We start from the raw sequence: 20,819 nt of genomic DNA on the forward strand, positions 1-20,819 counted from the left end.
CCTGTACCTGGAGGCTGTGGGTGCCGGTGACACTGTGGGTACCGGTGATGCTGTGGGTACCGGTGACGCTGTGGGTACCGGTGATGCTGTGGGTACCGGTGATGCTGTGGGTACCGGTGATGCTGTGGGTACCGGTGATGCTGTGGGTACCGGTGATGCTGTGGGTACCGGTGATGCTCTGGGTACCGGTGACGCTGTGGGTACCGGTGATGCTGTGGGTACCGGTGATGCTGTGGGTACCGGTGATGCTGTGGGTACCGGTGATGCTGTGGGTACCGGTGATGCTGTGGGTACCGGTGATGCTCTGGGTACCGGTGATGCTGTGGGTACCGGTGATGCTGTGGGTACCGGTGATGCTGTGGGTACCGGTGATGCTCTGGGTACCGGTGATGCTCTGGGTACCGGTGACGCTCTGGGTACCGGTGACGCTGTGGGTACCGGTGATGCTCTGGGTACCGGTGATGCTCTGGGTACCGGTGATGCTGTGGGTACCGGTGATGCTCTGGGTACCGGTGATGCTCTGGGTACCGGTGATGCTGTGGGTACCGGTGATGCTCTGGGTACCGGTGATGCTGTGGGTACCGGTGACGCTCTGGGTACCGGTGACGCTCTGGGTACCGGTGACGCTCTGGGTACCGGTGACGCTGTGGGTACCGGTGATGCTGTGGGTACCGGTGACGCTGTGGGTACCGGTGATGCTCTGGGTACCGGTGATGCTCTGGGTACCGGTGATGCTGTGGGTACCGGTGATGCTCTGGGTACCGGTGATGCTCTGGGTACCGGTGATGCTCTGGGTACCGGTGATGCTGTGGGTACCGGTGATGCTCTGGGTACCGGTGATGCTGTGGGTACCGGTGATGCTCTGGGTACCGGTGATGCTGTGGGTACCGGTGACGCTGTGGGTACCGGTGACGCTGTGGGTACCGGTGATGCTGTGGGTACCGGTGATGCTCTGGGTACCGGTGATGCTGTGGGTACCGGTGATGCTGTGGGTACCGGTGATGCTCTGGGTACCTGTGATGCTGTGGGTACCGGTGATGCTGTGGGTACCTGTGATGCTGTGGGTACCGGTGATGCTCTGGGTACCGGTGATGCTCTGGGTACCTGTGATGCTCTGGGTACCGGTGATGCTGTGGGTACCGGTGACGCTGTGGGTACCGGTGATGCTCTGGGTACCGGTGATGCTCTGGGTACCGGTGATGCTCTGGGTACCGGTGACGCTGTGGGTACCGGTGATGCTGTGGGTACCGGTGATGCTCTGGGTACCGGTGATGCTGTGGGTACCGGTGACGCTGTGGGTACCAGTGCCACTGATGTCCCCTTGGCCAGGCCCGGGTGAAGATCTTGGCGTCGCTGGTGACGCACTTGGAGGTGCCCCTCAAGAGTGAGGTCCTGGCCTTCATCCTGGAGGACGTCCGCTCCCGCCTGGACCTGGCCTTCGCCTGGCTCTTCCAGGAGTACAATTCCCACCTGAGCCGCTTCCCGGAGGGAAACCTGGAGCGCTACGACCAGTGCCTCATCGGGCTGCTGGCCGGGCTGCAGGAGAAACCCGACCAGAAGGATGGGTGCGCATGGGGACACCGGGGATGGGGGCGTGGGAATGGGATGGGAACAGCAGGGATAGGATGGGGACATGCAAAGGGGATGGGGACACCGGGGATGGAGTGGGGACAGCAGGGATGGGGACACTGGGAATGAATGGGATGGGGACACTGGGAATGAATGGGATGGGGACAGCAGGGATGGGGACACTGGGAATGAATGGGATGGGGACACTGGGAATGAATGGGATGGGAACACTGGGAATGAATGGGACGGGCACAGCAGGGATGGGGACACTGGGAATGAATGGGATGGGGACACTGGGAATGAATGGGACGGGCACAGCAGGGATGGGGACACTGGGAATGAATGGGATGGGGACACTGGGAATGAATGGGATGGGAACACTGGGAATGAATGGGACGGGCACAGCAGGGATGGGGACACTGGGAATGAATGGGATGGGGACACTGGGAATGAATGGGATGGGAACCCTGGGAATGAATGGGATGGGGACACTGGGAATGAATGGGATGGGAACACTGGGAATGAATGGGATGGGGACACTGGGAATGAATGGGATGGGGACAGCAGGGATGGGGACACTGGGAATGAATGGGATGGGGACACTGGGAATGAATGGGATGGGGACAGCAGGGATGGGGACACTGGGAATGAATGGGATGGGGACACTGGGAATGAATGGGATGGGAACACTGGGAATGAATGGGATGGGCACAGCAGGGATGGGGACACTGGGAATGAATGGGATGGGAACACTGGGAATGAATGGGATGGGAACACTGGGAATGAATGGGATGGGGACACTGGGAATGAATGGGATGGGGACACTGGGAATGAATGGGATGGGAACACTGGGAATGAATGGGATGGGAACCCTGGGAATGAATGGGATGGGGACACTGGGAATGAATGGGATGGGAACACTGGGAATGAATGGGATGGGGACACTGGGAATGAATGGGATGGGAACACTGGGAATGAATGGGATGGGGACACTGGGAATGAATGGGATGGGAACACTGGGAATGAATGGGATGGGGACACTGGGAATGAATGGGATGGGGACACTGGGAATGAATGGGATGGGGACACTGGGAATGAATGGGATGGGGACACTGGGAATGAATGGGATGGGGACACTGGGAATGAATGGGATGGGGACACTGGGAATGAATGGGATGGGGACACTGGGAATGAATGGGATGGGAACACTGGGAATGAATGGGATGGGGACACTGGGAATGAATGGGATGGGGACACTGGGAATGAATGGGATGGGGACACTGGGAATGAATGGGATGGGAACACTGGGAATGAATGGGATGGGAACACTGGGAATGAATGGGATGGGGACACTGGGAATGAATGGGATGGGAACACTGGGAATGAATGGGATGGGAACACTGGGAATGAATGGGATGGGGACACTGGGAATGAATGGGATGGGAACACTGGGAATGAATGGGATGGGAACACTGGGAATGAATGGGATGGGAACACTGGGAATGAATGGGATGGGGACACTGGGAATGAATGGGATGGGAACACTGGGAATGAATGGGATGGGAACACTGGGAATGAATGGGATGGGAACACTGGGATGGCTGCTTTGCTGCAGGATCTTCACCAAAGTGGTGCTGGAAGCGCCGCTCATCACCGAGAGTGCGCTGGAGGTGATCCGCAAGTACTGCGAGGATGAGGTGGGATATGGGATATGGGATATGGGGTATGGGGTATGGGGTATGGGATATGGGGTATGGGGTATGGGATATGGGGTATGGGATATGGGGTATGGGATATGGGGTATGGGGTATGGGGTATGGGATATGGGATATGGGGTATGGGATATGGGGTATGGGGTATGGGATATGGGGTATGGGATATGGGGTATGGGATATGGGGTATGGGGTATGGGGTATGGGATATGGGATATGGGGTATGGGGTATGGGATATGGGGTATGGGATATGGGATATGGGGTATGGGATATGGGATGTGGGGTATGGGGTATGGGATATGGGGTATGGGATATGGGATATGGGGTATGGGGTATGGGATATGGGATATGGGATATGGGATGTGGGATGTGGGGTATGGGGTATGGGGTATGGGGTATGGGGTATGGGATATGGGATATGGGGTATGGGATGTGGGATGTGGGGTATGGGATATGGGATATGGGGTATGGGATATGGGATGTGGGGTATGGGGTATGGGATATGGGATATGGGATATGGGCTATGGGCTATGGGGTATGGGGTATGGGGTATGGGATATGGGATATGGGGTATGGGATGTGGGGTATGGGGTATGGGATATGGGATATGGGATGTGGGGTATGGGGTATGGGATATGGGATATGGGGTATGGGATATGGGATATGGGGTATGGGGTATGGGGTATGGGGTATGGGATATGGGATATGGGGTATGGGGTATGGGGTATGGGATATGGGGTATGGGGTATGGGGTATGGGATATGGGATATGGGGTATGGGGTATGGGGTATGGGATATGGGATATGGGGTATGGGATATGGGATATGGGGTATGGGATATGGGATACGGGGTATGGGATATGGGATATGGGGTATGGGGTATGGGGTATGGGGTATGGGATATGGGATATGGGGTATGGGATATGGGATATGGGGTATGGGGTATGGGGTATGGGATATGGGATATGGGGTATGGGATATGGGATATGGGGTATGGGATATGGGATATGGGATATGGGGTATGGGATATGGGGTATGGGGTATGGGGTATGGGGTATGGGATATGGGGTATGGGATATGGGGTATGGGATATGGGATATGGGGTATGGGATGTGGGGTATGGGATGTGGGGTATGGGGTATGGGATATGGGGTATGGGATATGGGGTATGGGATATGGGATATGGGGTATGGAGTATGGGATATGGGATATGGGGTATGGGATATGGGGTATGGGATATGGGATATGGGGTATGGGATATGGGATATGGGATATGGGGTATGGGATATGGGATATGGGGTATGGGGTATGGGGTATGGGATATGGGGTATGGGATATGGGGTATGGGATATGGGATATGGGGTATGGGATGTGGGGTATGGGATGTGGGGTATGGGGTATGGGATATGGGGTATGGGATATGGGGTATGGGATATGGGATATGGGGTATGGGATATGGGGTATGGGGTATGGGATATGGGGTATGGAGTATGGGATATGGGATATATGGGATATGGGATATGGGGTATGGGATATGGGATATGGGGTATGGGATATGGGATATGGGGTATGGGGTATGGGGTATGGGGTATGGGATATGGGGTATGGGATATGGGGTATGGGATATGGGATATGGGGTATGGGATGTGGGGTATGGGATGTGGGGTATGGGGTATGGGATATGGGGTATGGGATATGGGGTATGGGATATGGGGTATGGGATATGGGGTATGGGATATGGGGTATGGGATATGGGGTATGGGATATGGGGTATGGGATATGGGATATGGGGTATGGGATATGGGGTATGGGATATGGGATATGGGGTATGGGGTATGGGATATGGGATATGGGATATGGGGTATGGGGTATGGGATATGGGGTATGGGGTATGGGATATGGGGTATGGGATATGGGATATGGGATATGGGGTATGGGGTATGGGGTATGGGATATGGGGTATGGGATATGGGGTATGGGATATGGGGTATGGGATATGGGGTATGGGATATGGGGTATGGGATATGGGGTATGGGATATGGGATATGGGGTATGGGATATGGGGTATGGGATATGGGATATGGGATATGGGGTATGGGGTATGGGATATGGGATATGGGATATGGGGTATGGGGTATGGGATATGGGATATGGGATATGGGGTATGGGGTATGGGATATGGGATATGGGATATGGGGTATGGGATATGGGATATGGGATATGGGATATGGGGTATGGGGTATGGGGTATAGGGTATGGGATATGGGGTATGGGGTATGGGATATGGGATATGGGGTATGGGGTATGGGGTATGGGATATGGGATATGGGGTATGGGATATGGGATATGGGATATGGGATATGGGATATGGGGTATGGGATATGGGGTATGGGATATGGGGTATGGGGTATGGGGTATGGGATATGGGATATGGGGTATGGGATATGGGGTATGGGATATGGGATATGGGGTATGGGATATGGGATATGGGATATGGGGTATGGGATGTGTGGCCATGGAGCCAAAGCCGTCCCCGCTGCCCCCTCCCTGCAGAGCCGCACGTACCTGGGCATGTCCACGCTGCGGGACCTCATCTTCAAGCGGCCGTCGCGGCAGTTCCAGTACCTGCACGTGCTGCTGGACCTGAGCTCCCACGAGAAGGACAAGGTCCGTGTGCGTGTGTGTGTGTGCGTGTGCGCGTGTCCCCTGCCCCACGGCGCCCCACGGCGCCCCACGGCGCCCCACAGCGCCCCACGGCGCTGACCCCCCCCCCCCCCCCAGGTCCGGCAGCAGGCCCTGCTCTTCATCAAGCGCATGTACGAGAAGGAGCAGCTCCGCGACTACGTGGAGAAGTTCGCCCTCAACTACCTGCAGCTGCTGGTGCACCCCAACCCGCCCTCCGTGCTCTTCGGCGCCGACAAGGACACCGGTGAGCGCCGCGCTGGGCTCGGGGCTGCGGGCGCCGGCTTGGGCTCGGGGTGACGCCGGTTGTGGCGCAGAGGTGGCGGCGCCGTGGACGGAGGAGACCATCAAGCAGTGCCTCTACCTCTACCTGGCGCTGCTGCCCCACAACCACAAGCTCATCCACGAGCTGGCCTCCGTCTACACCGAGGCCATCGCCGACATCAAGAGGACGGTGCTGCGCGTCATCGAGCAGCCGGTGCGGGGGGTGCCCCAGAGCCGGGGGGGGGCACGGGGGGCACGGCGGCGCCGGTGACGCCGGTGCTTGCCCGTAGATCCGGGGCATGGGGATGAACTCCCCGGAGCTGCTGCTGCTGGTGGAGAACTGCCCCAAAGGGGCTGAGACCTTGGTGACGCGGTGCCTGCACAGCCTCACCGACAAAGGTAGGGGAGGAAGGCGTGGGGGGCTCGTGCCTCATCTGGTGCCATCGCCCCCTATGGTGCCATCGCCCCTATGGTGCCATCGCCCCCTATGGTGCCATCGCCCCCTATGGTGCCATCGCTCCCTATGGTGCCATCGCTCCCTATGGTGCCATCGCTCCCTATGGTGCCATCGCCCCCTATGGTGCCATCGCCCCCTATAGTGCCATCGCCCCCTATGGTGCCATCGCTCCCTATGGTGCCATCGCCCCCTATGGTGCCATCGCCCCCTATGGTGCCATCGCTCCCTATGGTGCCATCGCTCCCTATGGTGCCATCGCCCCCTATGGTGCCATCGCCCCCTATGGTGCCATCGCCCCCTATGGTGCCATCGCTCCCTATGGTGCCATCGCCCCTATGGTGCCATCGCTCCCTATGGTGCCATCGCCCCCTATGGTGCCATCGCCCCCTATGGTGCCATCGCTCCCTATGGTGCCATCGCCCCCTATGGTGCCATCGCCCCCTATGGTGCCATCGCTCCCTATGGTGCCATCGCCCCCTATGGTGCCATCGCCCCCTATGGTGCCATCGCCCCTATGGTGCCATCGCCCCCTATGGTGCCATCGCCCCCTATGGTGCCATCGCCCCTATGGTGCCATCGCCCCTATGGTGCCATCGCTCCCTATGGTGCCATCGCCCCCTATGGTGCCATCGCCCCCTATGGTGCCATCGCCCCTATGGTGCCATCGCTCCCTATGGTGCCATCGCCCCTATGGTGCCATCGCCCCCTATGGTGCCATCGCCCCTATGGTGCCATCGCCCCGTATGGTGCCATCGCCCCTATGGTGCCATCGCCCCCTATGGTGCCATCGCCCCCTATGGTGCCATCGCTCCCTATGGTGCCATCGCCCCCTATGGTGCCATCGCCCCCTATGGTGCCATCGCTCCCTATGGTGCCATCGCCCCTATGGTGCCATCGCCCCCTATGGTGCCATCGCCCCTATGGTGCCATCGCCCCCTATGGTGCCATCGCTCCCTATGGTGCCATCGCTCCCTATGGTGCCATCGCCCCTATGGTGCCATCGCCCCCTATGGTGCCATCGCCCCTATGGTGCCATCGCCCCCTATGGTGCCATCGCTCCCTATGGTGCCATCGCCCCTATGGTGCCATCGCCCCCTATGGTGCCATCGCTCCCTATGGTGCCATCGCCCCTATGGTGCCATCGCCCCCTATGGTGCCATCGCCCCCTATGGTGCCATCGCCCCCTATGGTGCCATCGCTCCCTATGGTGCCATCGCCCCCTATGGTGCCATCGCCCCCTATGGTGCCATCGCTCCCTATGGTGCCATCGCCCCCTATGGTGCCATCGCTCCCTATGGTGCCATCGCCCCTATGGTGCCATCGCCCCCTATGGTGCCATCGCCCCCTATGGTGCCATCCCCCCCTATGGTGCCATCGCTCCCTATGGTGCCATCGCCCCCTATGGTGCCATCGCCCCCTATGGTGCCATCGCCCCCTATGGTGCCATCGCTCCCTATGGTGCCATCGCCCCCTATGGTGCCATCGCCCCCTATGGTGCCATCGCTCCCTATGGTGCCATCGCCCCCTATGGTGCCATCGCCCCCTATGGTGCCATCGCTCCCTATGGTGCCATCGCCCCCTATGGTGCCATCGCTCCCTATGGTGCCATCGCCCCTATGGTGCCATCGCCCCTATGGTGCCATCGCCCCTATGGTGCCATCGCCCCCTATGGTGCCATCGCCCCCTATGGTGCCATCGCTCCCTATGGTGCCATCGCCCCTATGGTGCCATTACCCCCTATGGTGCCATCGCTCCCTGTGGTGCCATCGCTCCCTATGGTGCCATCGCTCCCTATGGTGCCATCGCCCCCTATGGTGCCATCGCCCCCTATGGTGCCATCGCCCCCTATGGTGCCATCGCTCCCTATGGTGCCATCGCTCCCTATGGTGCCATCGCCCCCTATGGTGCCATCGCTCCCTATGGTGCCATCGCCCCCTATGGTGCCATCGCCCCCTATGGTGCCATCGCTCCCTATGGTGCCATCGCCCCTATGGTGCCATCGCCCCCTATGGTGCCATCGCCCCCTATGGTGCCATCCCCCCCTATGGTGCCATCGCCCCCTATGGTGCCATCGCCCCTATGGTGCCATCGCTCCCTATGGTGCCATCGCCCCTATGGTGCCATCGCCCCCTATGGTGCCATCGCCCCCTATGGTGCCATCGCTCCCTATGGTGCCATCGCCCCTATGGTGCCATCGCCCCCTATGGTGCCATCGCCCCTATGGTGCCATCGCCCCCTATGATGCCATCGCCCCTATGGTGCCATCGCTCCCTATGGTGCCATCGCCCCTATGGTGCCATCGCCCCCTATGGTGCCATCGCCCCCTATGGTGCCATCGCTCCCTATGGTGCCATCGCCCCTATGGTGCCATCGCCCCCTATGGTGCCATCGCTCCCTATGGTGCCATCGCTCCCTATGGTGCCATCGCCCCCTATGGTGCCATCGCCCCCTATGGTGCCATCGCTCCCTATGGTGCCATCGCCCCCTATGGTGCCATCGCCCCACATCCTCGCAGTGCCCCCCTCGCCGGAGCTGGTCAAGCGGGTCCGGGACCTGTATCACAAGCGGTTGCCGGATGTGAGGTTCCTCATCCCGGTGCTCAATGGGCTGGAGAAGGTCAGTGCTCCCCATCCGTGGGTCGCCAGCCCCACAAGTGACCCCACAGCGCCTGTGCCCCACGGCCCCCCTGTCTTTGGCTGCAGAAGGAGGTGATCCAGGCGCTGCCCAAGCTCATCAAGCTCAACCCCATCGTGGTCAAGGAGGTCTTCAACCGCCTGCTGGGGACGCAGCACGGTAGCGATGGGGACGTGGGGACACCAGGGGGTGGGATGTGGGCACCCATGGGTGTCCCATTGTCCCTATGGGTGTCCCTGTGTCCCATTGTCCCTATGGGTGTCCCTGTGTCCCTATGGGTGTCCCTGTGTCCCATTGTCCCTATGGGTGTCCCTGTGTCCCCATGGGTGTCCCTGTGTCCCATTGTCCCTATGGGTGTCCCTGTGTCCCTATGGGTGTCCCTGTGTCCCTATGGGTGTCCCTGTGTCCCATTGTCCCTATGGGTGTCCCTGTGTCCCTATGGGTGTCCCTGTGTCCCATTGTCCCTATGGGTGTCCCATTGTCCCTGTGGGTGTCCCTGTGTCCCATTGTCCCTATGGGTGTCCCTGTGTCCCATTGTCCCTATGGGTGTCCCTGTGTCCCTATGGGTGTCCCTGTGTCCCATTGTCCCTATGGGTGTCCCTGTGTCCCCATGGGTGTCCCTGTGTCCCATTGTCCCTATGGGTGTCCCTGTGTCCCTATGGGTGTCCCTGTGTCCCTATGGGTGTCCCTGTGTCCCATTGTCCCTATGGGTGTCCCTGTGTCCCTATGGGTGTCCCTGTGTCCCATTGTCCCTATGGGTGTCCCTGTGTCCCTATGGGTGTCCCTGTGTCCCTATGGGTGTCCCTGTGTCCCATTGTCCCTATGGGTGTCCCTGTGTCCCCATGGGTGTCCCTGTGTCCCATTGTCCCTATGGGTGTCCCTGTGTCCCATTGTCCCTATGGGTGTCCCTGTGTCCCTATGGGTGTCCCTGTGTCCCATTGTCCCTATGGGTGTCCCTGTGTCCCATTGTCCCTATGGGTGTCCCTGTGTCCCTATGGGTGTCCCTGTGTCCCCATGGGTGTCCCTGTGTCCCATTGTCCCTATGGGTGTCCCTGTGTCCCATTGTCCCTATGGGTGTCCCTGTGTCCCATTGTCCCTATGGGTGTCCCTGTGTCCCTATGGGTGTCCCATTGTCCCCATGGGTGTCCCTGTGTCCCATTGTCCCTATGGGTGTCCCTGTGTCCCCATGGGTGTCCCTGTGTCCCATTGTCCCTATGGGTGTCCCTGTGTCCCTATGGGTGTCCCTGTGTCCCATTGTCCCTATGGGTGTCCCTGTGTCCCTATGGGTGTCCCTGTGTCCCATTGTCCCTATGGGTGTCCCTGTGTCCCTATGGGTGTCCCTGTGTCCCATTGTCCCTGTGGGTGTCCCTGTGTCCCATTGTCCCTATGGGTGTCCCTGTGTCCCTATGGGTGTCCCTGTGTCCCATTGTCCCTATGGGTGTCCCTGTGTCCCATTGTCCCTATGGGTGTCCCTGTGTCCCTATGGGTGTCCCTGTGTCCCATTGGTGTCCCCATGGTTATCCCTGTATCCCATTGATGTCCCCATGGTTATCCCTGTATCCCATTGATGTCCCCATGGTTATCCCTGTATCCCATTGGTGTCCCCATGGTTATCCCTGTGTCCCATTGATGTCCCCATGGTTATCCCTGTATCCCATTGGTGTCCCCATGGTTATCCCTGTATCCCATTGATGTCCCCATGGTTATCCCTGTATCCCATTGATGTCCCCATGGTTATCCCTGTGTCCCATTGATGTCCCCATGGTTATCCCTGTATCCCATTGGTGTCCCCATGGTTATCCCTGTATCCCATTGATGTCCCCATGGGTATCCCTGTGTCCCATTGGTGTCCCCATGGTTATCCCTGTATCCCATTGATGTCCCCATGGTTATCCCTGTATCCCATTGGTGTCCCCATGGGTATCCCTGTATCCCATTGATGTCCCCATGGGTATCCCTGTATCCCATTGATGTCCCCATGGTTATCCCTGTATCCCATTGATGTCCCCATGGTTATCCCTGTGTCCCATTGATGTCCCCATGGTTATCCCTGTATCCCATTGGTGTCCCCATGGTTATCCCTGTATCCCATTGATGTCCCCATGGTTATCCCTGTATCCCATTGATGTCCCCATGGTTATCCCTGTGTCCCATTGATGTCCCCATGGTTATCCCTGTATCCCATTGGTGTCCCCATGGTTATCCCTGTATCCCATTGATGTCCCCATGGGTATCCCTGTGTCCCATTGGTGTCCCCATGGTTATCCCTGTATCCCATTGGTGTCCCCATGGGTATCCCTGTATCCCATTGATGTCCCCATGGGTATCCCTGTATCCCATTGATGTCCCCATGGTTATCCCTGTATCCCATTGATGTCCCCATGGTTATCCCTGTGTCCCATTGATGTCCCCATGGTTATCCCTGTATCCCATTGGTGTCCCCATGGGTATCCCTGTATCCCATTGGTGTCCCCATGGGTATCCCTGTATCCCATTGATGTCCCCATGGTTATCCCTGTATCCCATTGGTGTCCCCATGGTTATCCCTGTATCCCATTGGTGTCCCCATGGTTATCCCTGTATCCCATTGATGTCCCCATGGTTATCCCTGTATCCCATTGGTGTCCCCATGGTTATCCCTGTATCCCATTGATGTCCCCATGGTTATCCCTGTATCCCATTGGTGTCCCCATGGGTATCCCTGTATCCCATTGATGTCCCCATGGTTATCCCTGTATCCCATTGATGTCCCCATGGGTATCCCTGTATCCCATTGATGTCCCCATGGGTATCCCTGTATCCCATTGATGTCCCCATGGTTATCCCTGTATCCCATTGATGTCCCCATGGTTATCCCTGTATCCCATTGATGTCCCCATGGGTATCCCTGTATCCCATTGGTGTCCCCATGGTTATCCCTGTATCCCATTGGTGTCCCCATGGTTATCCCTGTATCCCATTGATGTCCCCATGGGTATCCCTGTATCCCATTGGTGTCCCCATGGTTATCCCTGTATCCCATTGATGTCCCCATGGTTATCCCTGTATCCCATTGATGTCCCCATGGTTATCCCTGTATCCCATTGATGTCCCCATGGGTATCCCTGTATCCCATTGATGTCCCCATGGGTATCCCTGTATCCCATTGGTGTCCCCATGGTTATCCCTGTATCCCATTGATGTCCCCATGGTTATCCCTGTATCCCATTGGTGTCCCCATGGTTATCCCTGTATCCCATTGGTGTCCCCATGGTTATCCCTGTATCCCATTGATGTCCCCATGGGTATCCCTGTATCCCATTGATGTCCCCATGGTTATCCCTGTGTCCCATTGATGTCCCCATGGTTATCCCTGTATCCCATTGATGTCCCCATGGGTATCCCTGTATCCCATTGATGTCCCCATGGTTATCCCTGTATCCCATTGATGTCCCCATGGTTATCCCTGTGTCCCATTGATGTCCCCATGGTTATCCCTGTATCCCATTGGTGTCCCCATGGTTATCCCTGTATCACATTGATGTCCCCATGGTTATCCCTGTATCCCATTGATGTCCCCATGGTTATCCCTGTATCCCATTGATGTCCCCATGGTTATCCCTGTATCCCATTGGTGTCCCCATGGTTATCCCTGTATCCCATTGATGTCCCCATGGTTATCCCTGTATCCCATTGATGTCCCCATGGGTATCCCTGTATCCCATTGGTGTCCCCATGGTTATCCCTGTATCCCATTGATGTCCCCATGGGTATCCCTGTATCCCATTGGTGTCCCCATGGTTATCCCTGTATCCCATTGATGTCCCCATGGGTATCCCTGTATCCCATTGATGTCCCCATGGGTATCCCTGTATCCCATTGATGTCCCCATGGGTATCCCTGTATCCCATTGATGTCCCCATGGTTATCCCTGTATCCCATTGATGTCCCCATGGTTATCCCTGTATCCCATTGATGTCCCCATGGTTATCCCTGTATCCCATTGATGTCCCCATGGTTATCCCTGTATCCCATTGATGTCCCCATGGGTATCCCTGTATCCCATTGATGTCCCCATGGGTATCCCTGTATCCCATTGGTGTCCCCATGGTTATCCCTGTATCCCATTGGTGTCCCCATGGTTATCCCTGTATCCCATTGATGTCCCCATGGGTATCCCTGTATCCCATTGGTGTCCCCATGGGTATCCCTGTATCCCATTGATGTCCCCATGGGTATCCCTGTATCCCATTGATGTCCCCATGGTTATCCCTGTATCCCATTGATGTCCCCATGGGTATCCCTGTATCCCATTGGTGTCCCCATGGTTATCCCTGTATCCCATTGGTGTCCCCATGGTTATCCCTGTATCCCATTGATGTCCCCATGGTTATCCCTGTATCCCATTGGTGTCCCCATGGTTATCCCTGTATCCCATTGATGTCCCCATGGTTATCCCTGTATCCCATTGATGTCCCCATGGTTATCCCTGTATCCCATTGGTGTCCCCATGGTTATCCCTGTATCCCATTGATGTCCCCATGGGTATCCCTGTATCCCATTGATGTCCCCATGGTTATCCCTGTATCCCATTGGTGTCCCCATGGGTATCCCTGTATCCCATTGGTGTCCCCATGGTTATCCCTGTATCCCATTGGTGTCCCCATGGTTATCCCTGTATCCCATTGATGTCCCCATGGGTATCCCTGTATCCCATTGATGTCCCCATGGTTATCCCTGTGTCCCATTGATGTCCCCATGGTTATCCCTGTATCCCATTGGTGTCCCCATGGTTATCCCTGTGTCCCATTGATGTCCCCATGGGTATCCCTGTATCCCATTGATGTCCCCATGGGTATCCCTGTATCCCATTGGTGTCCCCATGGTTATCCCTGTATCCCATTGATGTCCCCATGGTTATCCCTGTATCCCATTGATGTCCCCATGGGTATCCCTGTGTCCCATTGATGTCCCCATGGGTATCCCTGTATCCCATTGGTGTCCCCATGGGTATCCCTGTATCCCATTGATGTCCCCATGGTTATCCCTGTATCCCATTGATGTCCCCATGGTTATCCCTGTATCCCATTGGTGTCCTCATGGGTATCCCTGTATCCCATTGGTGTCCCCATGGTTATCCCTGTATCCCATTGGTGTCCCCATGGTTATCCCTGTATCCCATTGATGTCCCCATGGGTATCCCTGTGTCCCATTGATGTCCCCATGGTTATCCCTGTATCCCATTGATGTCCCCATGGTTATCCCTGTATCCCATTGATGTCCCCATGGTTATCCCTGTGTCCCATTGATGTCCCCATGGTTATCCCTGTATCCCATTGGTGTCCCCATGGGTATCCCTGTATCCCATTGGTGTCCCCATGGTTATCCCTGTATCCCATTGATGTCCCCATGGGTATCCCTGTATCCCATTGGTGTCCCCATGGGTATCCCTGTATCCCATTGATGTCCCCATGGTTATCCCTGTATCCCATTGATGTCCCCATGGTTATCCCTGTATCCCATTGATGTCCCCATGGTTATCCCTGTATCCCATTGATGTCCCCATGGGTATCCCTGTATCCCACCCCCCGGCTCCCTCCTTGTCCCTATGCAGGCGACGCCTCCTCGGCCGTGTCCCCTCTGAACCCCGGCGAGCTCCTCATCGCCCTGCACAACCTCGACTCCTCCAAGTGCGACATGAAGTCCATCATCAAAGGTGGGTGCCGGGGGGGGTTTGGGGGGGTGCCGCGGCGGCAGCACCCATGGGTGCCAGCGCCGTGCGTGCGGGGCCCCCTGCAGCCACCAACCTGTGCTTCGCGGAGCGCAACGTGTACACGTCGGAGGTGCTGGCCGTGGTGCTGCAGCAGCTCATGGAGCAGAGCCCCCTGCCCATGCTGCTCATGAGGACGGTGATCCAGGCCCTCACCATGTACCCGCGCCTCGGCGGCTTCGTCATGAACATCCTCTCCCGCCTCATCATGAAGCAGGTGCGGGGGTGCCCTAGGGGTGCCCTAGGGGTGTCCTATGGGTGCCAATGGGTGTCCTATGGGTGCCTCTATGGGTGCCAATGGGTGTCCTGTGGGTGCCGATGGGTGTCCTATGGGTGCCAATGGGTGTCTTATGGGTGCCAATGGGTGTCCTATGGGTGTCCTGTGGGTGCCAATGGGTGTCCTGTGGGTGTCCTGTGGGTGCCAATGGGTGTCCTATGGGTGACAATGGGTGTCCTATGGGTGCCTCTATGGGTGCCAATGGGTGTCCTGTGGGTACCAATGGGTGTCCTATGGGTGCCAATGGGTGTCTTATGGGTGGCAATGGGTGTCCTATGGGTGTCCTGTGGGTGCCAATGGGTGTCCTATGGGTGCCTATGGGTGTCCTGTGGGTGCCAATGGGTGTCTTATGGGTGCCAATGGGTGTCCTGTGGGTGTCCTGTGGGTACCAATGGGTGTCCTATGGGTGCCTATGAGTGTCCTGTGGGTGCCAATGGGTGTCTTATGGGTGCCTATGGGTGTCCTGTGGGTGCCAATGGGTGTCCTATGGGTGTCCTGTGGGTGTCCTATGGGTGCCAATGGGTGTCCTATGGGTGTCCTGTGGGTGTCCTATGGGTGCCAATGGGTGTCTTATGGGTGCCAATGGGTGTCCTATGGGTGTCCTATGGGTGTCCTATGGGTGCCTATGGGTGTCCTATGGGTGGCCTATGGGTGCCTATGGGTGTCCTATGGGTGTCCTATGGGTGTCCTATGGGTGTCCTATGGGTGCATTTGGGTGTCCCTATGGGTGTCCTATGGGTGCCAATGGGTGTCCTATGGGTGTCCTGTGGGTGCCAATGGGTGTCCTATGGGTGTCCTATGGGTGCCAATGGGTGTCCTATGGGTGCCAATGGGTTTCCTATGGGTGCCTATGGGTGCCTATGGGTGTCCTATGGGTGTCCTATGGGTGCCAATGGGTGTCCTATGGGTGCCAATGGGTGTCCTATGGGTGTCCTGTGGGTGTCCTATGGGTGCCAATGGGTGTCCTATGGGTGCCTATGGGTGTCCTATGGGTGCCTGTGGGTGTCCTATGGGTGTCCTATGGGTGTCCTATGGGTGTCCTACGGGTGCCTATGGGTGTCCTATGGGTGCCTATGGGTGTCCTATGGGTGCCTATGGGTGTCCTGTGGGTGCCTATGGGTGCCTATGGGTGTCCTATGGGTTCCAATGGGTGTCCTATGAGTGCCAATGGGTGTCTTATGGGTGCCAATGGGTGTCCTATGGGTGTCCTGTGAGTGTCCTATGGGTGTCCTATGGGTGTCCTGTGGGTGCCAATGGGTGTCCTGTGGGTGTCTATGGGTGTCCTGTGGGTGTCCTATGGGTGCCAATGGGTGTCTTATGGGTGCCAATGGGTGTCCTATGGGTGTCCTATGGGTGCCTATGGGTGGCCTATGGGTGGCCTATGGGTGTCCTATGGGTGCCTATGGGTGTCCTATGGGTGCCCTAGGGGTGTCCTATGGGTGCCTATGGGTGTCCTATGGGTGTCCTATGAGTGCCTATGGGTGTCCTATGGGTGCCTATGGGTGTCCTATGGATGCCTGTGGGTGTCCTATGGGTGCCTGTGGGTGTCCTATGGGTGCCTATGGGTGCCTATGGGTGCCAATGGGTGTCCTATGGGTGTCCTATGGATGCCTGTGGGTGTCCTATGGATGCCTGTGGGTGTCCTATGGGTGCCAATGGGTTTCCTATGGGTGCCTATGGGTGCCTATGGGTGTCCTATGGGTGCCTGTGGGTGTCCTATGGGTGCCTGTGGGTGTCCTGTGGGTGCCTATGGTTGTCCTATGGATGCCTGTGGGTGTCCCATGGGTGCCAATGGGTGTCCTATGGGTGCCTATGGGTGTCCTGTGGGTGCCTGTGGGTGCCTATGGGTGTCCTGTGGGTGCCTCTATGGGTGCCAATAGGTGTCCTATGGGTGCCTATGGGTGTCCTGTGGGTGCCCCTATGGGTGCCAATGGGTGTCCTGTGGGTGCCTCTATGGGTGCCAGTGGGTGTTCTGTGGGTGCCAATGGGTGTCCTATGGGTGCCAGTGTGTGTCCTGTGGGTATCCTATGCGTGCCCTGTGGGTGCCAATGGGTGCCTCTATGGGTGGCTGTTGGTGCCCCTATGGGTGCCTATTGGTGCCCCTATGGGTGTCCTATGGGTGCCTGTGGGTTTCCTGTGGGTGCCTATGGGTGTTCTATGGGTGCCTATGGGTGTCCTATGGGTGCCAATGGGTGTCCTGTGGGTGCCCCTATGGGTGCCAATGGGCGTCCTATGGGTGCCAATGGTTGTCCTGTGGGTGCCAATGGGTGCCTTTTGGTGCCTCTATGGGTGCTCTATGGGTGTCCTGTGGGTGCCCCTATGGGTGCCAGTGGGTGTCCTGTGGGTGTCCTATGGGTGCTCTGTGGGTGCCAATGGGTGCCTCTATGGATGCCTATTGGTGCCTCTATGAGTGCCTCTATGGGTGCTCTGTGGGTGCCTCTGTGGGTGCCAATGGGTGTCCTATGGACGCCAATGGGTGTCCTGTGGGTGTGTCTACGGGTGCACCTATGGGTGTCCTATGGGTGCCTCTATGGGTGCCCCTATGGGGGTGCCTATGGGGGTGCTTATGGGTGTCCTATGGGTGCCAGTGGGTGTCCTGTGGGTGCCTCTATGGGTGCCTATTGGTACCCCTATGGGTGCCTATGTGTGCTCTGTGGGTGCCCCTATGGTTGTCCTATGGGTGCCAATGGGTGTCCTATGGGTGGCCTGTGGGTGTCCTGTGGGTGCCAGTGGGTGTTCTGTGGGTGCCTGTACGGGTACCTCTATGGGTGTCCTATGGGTGCTAATGGGTGCCTATGGATGTCCTGTGGGTGGCCTATGGGTGGCCTATGGGTGTCCTGTGGATGCCTATGGATGTGCCTATGGGTGTGCTTATGGGTGCCCTATGGGTGTCCTATGGGTGCACCTATGGGTGCCTATGGGTGTCCTATGGGTGCCTCTATGGGTGCCAATGGGTGTCATATGGGTGCCAATGGGTGTCCTATGGGTGCCAATGGGTGTCCTATGGGTGTCTGCCCATCCTGTACAGCCATAGGGACAGTGGCATGGAACACAGGGACACCCATGGGGACACCAGAACAGGATGGATACCCATGGGTGTCCATGTGTCCTGTTATCCCTGTGTCCCGTTGCTCTCCCATCCCTGTATCCATGGCTCTCCCATCCCTGTATCCATGGCTCTCCCATCCCTGTATCCATGGCTCTCCCGTCCCTGTATCCATTGCTCTCCCATCCCTGTATCCATGGCTCTCCCGTCCCTGTATCCATTGCTCTCCCATCCCTGTATCCATTGCTCTCCCATCCCTGTATCCATGGCTCTCCCATCCCTGTATCCATTGCTCTCCCATCCCTGTATCCATGGCTCTCCCATCCCTGTATCCATGGCTCTCCCATCCCTGTATCCATGGCTCTCCCATCCCTGTATCCATTGCTCTCCCATCCCTGTATCCATGGCTCTCCCATCCCTGTATCCATTGCTCTCCCATCCCTGTATCCATGGCTCTCCCATCCCTGTATCCATGGCTCTCCCATCCCTGTATCCATGGCTCTCCCATCCCTGTATCCATTGCTCTCCCATCCCTGTATCCCATTGCTCTCCCATCCCTGTATCCCATGGCTCTCCCATCCCTGTATCCATGGCTCTCCCATCCCTGCATCCATGGCTCTCCCGTCCCTGTATCCATGGCTCTCCCATCCCTGTATCCATGGCTCTCCCGTCCCTGTATCCATGGCTCTCCCATCCCTGTATCCATGGCTCTCCCATCCCTGTATCCATGGCTCTCCCATCCCTGTATCCATGGCTCTCCCATCCCTGTATCCATGGCTCTCCTGTCCCTGTATCCATGGCTCTCCCATCCCTGTATCCATTGCTCTCCCATCCCTGTATCCCATTGCTCTCCCATCCCTGTATCCCATGGCTCTCCCATCCCTGTATCCATGGCTCTCCCATCCCTGTATCCATGGCTCTCCCATCCCTGTATCCATGGCTCTCCCATCCCTGTATCCATGGCTCTCCCATCCCTGTATCCATGGCTCTCCCGTCCCTGTATCCATGGCTCTCCCATCCCTGTATCCATTGCTCTCCCATCCCTGTATCCATTGCTCTCCCATCCCTGTATCCATGGCTCTCCCATCCCTGTATCCATTGCTCTCCCATCCCTGTATCCATGGCTCTCCCATCCCTGTATCCATGGCTCTCCCATCCCTGTATCCATGGCTCTCCCATCCCTGCATCCATGGCTCTCCCGTCCCTGTATCCATGGCTCTCCCATCCCTGTATCCATGGCTCTCCCGTCCCTGTATCCATGGCTCTCCCATCCCTGTATCCATTGCTCTCCCATCCCTGTATCCATGGCTCTCCCATCCCTGTATCCATTGCTCTCCCATCCCTGTATCCATGGCTCTCCCATCCCTGTATCCATGGCTCTCCCATCCCTGTATCCATTGCTCTCCCATCCCTGTATCCATTGCTCTCCCATCCCTGTATCCATGGCTCTCCCATCCCTGTATCCATTGCTCTCCCATCCCTGTATCCATGGCTCTCCCATCCCTGTATCCATGGCTCTCCCATCCCTGTATCCATTGCTCTCCCATCCCTGTATCCATTGCTCTCCCATCCCTGTATCCATTGCTCTCCCATCCCTGTATCCATGGCTCTCCCATCCCTGTATCCATTGCTCTCCCATCCCTGTATCCATTGCTCTCCCATCCCTGTATCCATGGCTCTCCCATCCCTGTATCCATGGCTCTCCCATCCCTGTATCCATGGCTCTCCCATCCCTGTATCCATTGCTCTCCCATCCCTGTATCCATTGCTCTCCCATCCCTGTATCCATTGCTCTCCCATCCCTGTATCCATGGCTCTCCCATCCCTGTATCCATGGCTCTCCCATCCCTGTATCCCGTTGCTCTCCCATCCCTGTATCCATGGCTCTCCCATCCCTGTATCCATGGCTCTCCCATCCCTGTATCCATGGCTCTCCCATCCCTGTATCCATGGCTCTCCCATCCCTGTATCCATGGCTCTCCCGTCCCTGTATCCATGGCTCTCCCATCCCTGTATCCATGGCTCTCCCATCCCTGTATCCATGGCTCTCCCATCCCTGTATCCATGGCTCTCCTGTCCCTGTATCCATGGCTCTCCCATCCCTGTATCCATTGCTCTCCCATCCCTGTATCCCATGGCTCTCCCATCCCTGTATCCCATGGCTCTCCCATCCCTGTATCCATGGCTCTCCCATCCCTGTATCCATGGCTCTCCCATCCCTGTATCCATGGCTCTCCCATCCCTGTATCCATGGCTCTCCCATCCCTGTATCCATGGCTCTCCCGTCCCTGTATCCATGGCTCTCCCATCCCTGTATCCATGGCTCTCCCATCCCTGTATCCATGGCTCTCCCATCCCTGTATCCATTGCTCTCCCATCCCTGTATCCATGGCTCTCCCATCCCTGTATCCATGGCTCTCCCATCCCTG

The 20,819-nt window shown here is 57.2% G+C and overlaps 1 protein-coding gene across 2 annotated transcripts in view; it reads left to right on the plus strand.

The window, feature by feature from the left end:
- SYMPK (symplekin scaffold protein) overlaps window positions 1–20,819 on the plus strand; it is a 44,304-nt gene that overhangs the window by 17,179 nt on the left and 6,306 nt on the right. For both annotated transcript variants that reach the window (XM_080636032.1, XM_080636033.1), the window contains exons 14-23: window positions 1,330–1,565; window positions 3,185–3,266; window positions 5,835–5,948; window positions 6,063–6,210; window positions 6,281–6,441; window positions 6,518–6,626; window positions 9,200–9,300; window positions 9,387–9,477; window positions 14,912–15,013; window positions 15,097–15,284. In XM_080636032.1, coding sequence (XP_080492158.1) covers window positions 1,330–1,565; window positions 3,185–3,266; window positions 5,835–5,948; window positions 6,063–6,210; window positions 6,281–6,441; window positions 6,518–6,626; window positions 9,200–9,300; window positions 9,387–9,477; window positions 14,912–15,013; window positions 15,097–15,284 — 1,332 coding nt within the window. The remainder of the gene's footprint in view (window positions 1–1,329; window positions 1,566–3,184; window positions 3,267–5,834; window positions 5,949–6,062; window positions 6,211–6,280; window positions 6,442–6,517; window positions 6,627–9,199; window positions 9,301–9,386; window positions 9,478–14,911; window positions 15,014–15,096; window positions 15,285–20,819) is intronic.

The sequence above is a fragment of the Psittacula echo genome (genome assembly GCF_963264785.1).
Source record: "Psittacula echo genome assembly, chromosome: 29".
In the NCBI taxonomy this organism is placed as follows: domain Eukaryota; kingdom Metazoa; phylum Chordata; class Aves; order Psittaciformes; family Psittacidae; genus Psittacula; species Psittacula echo.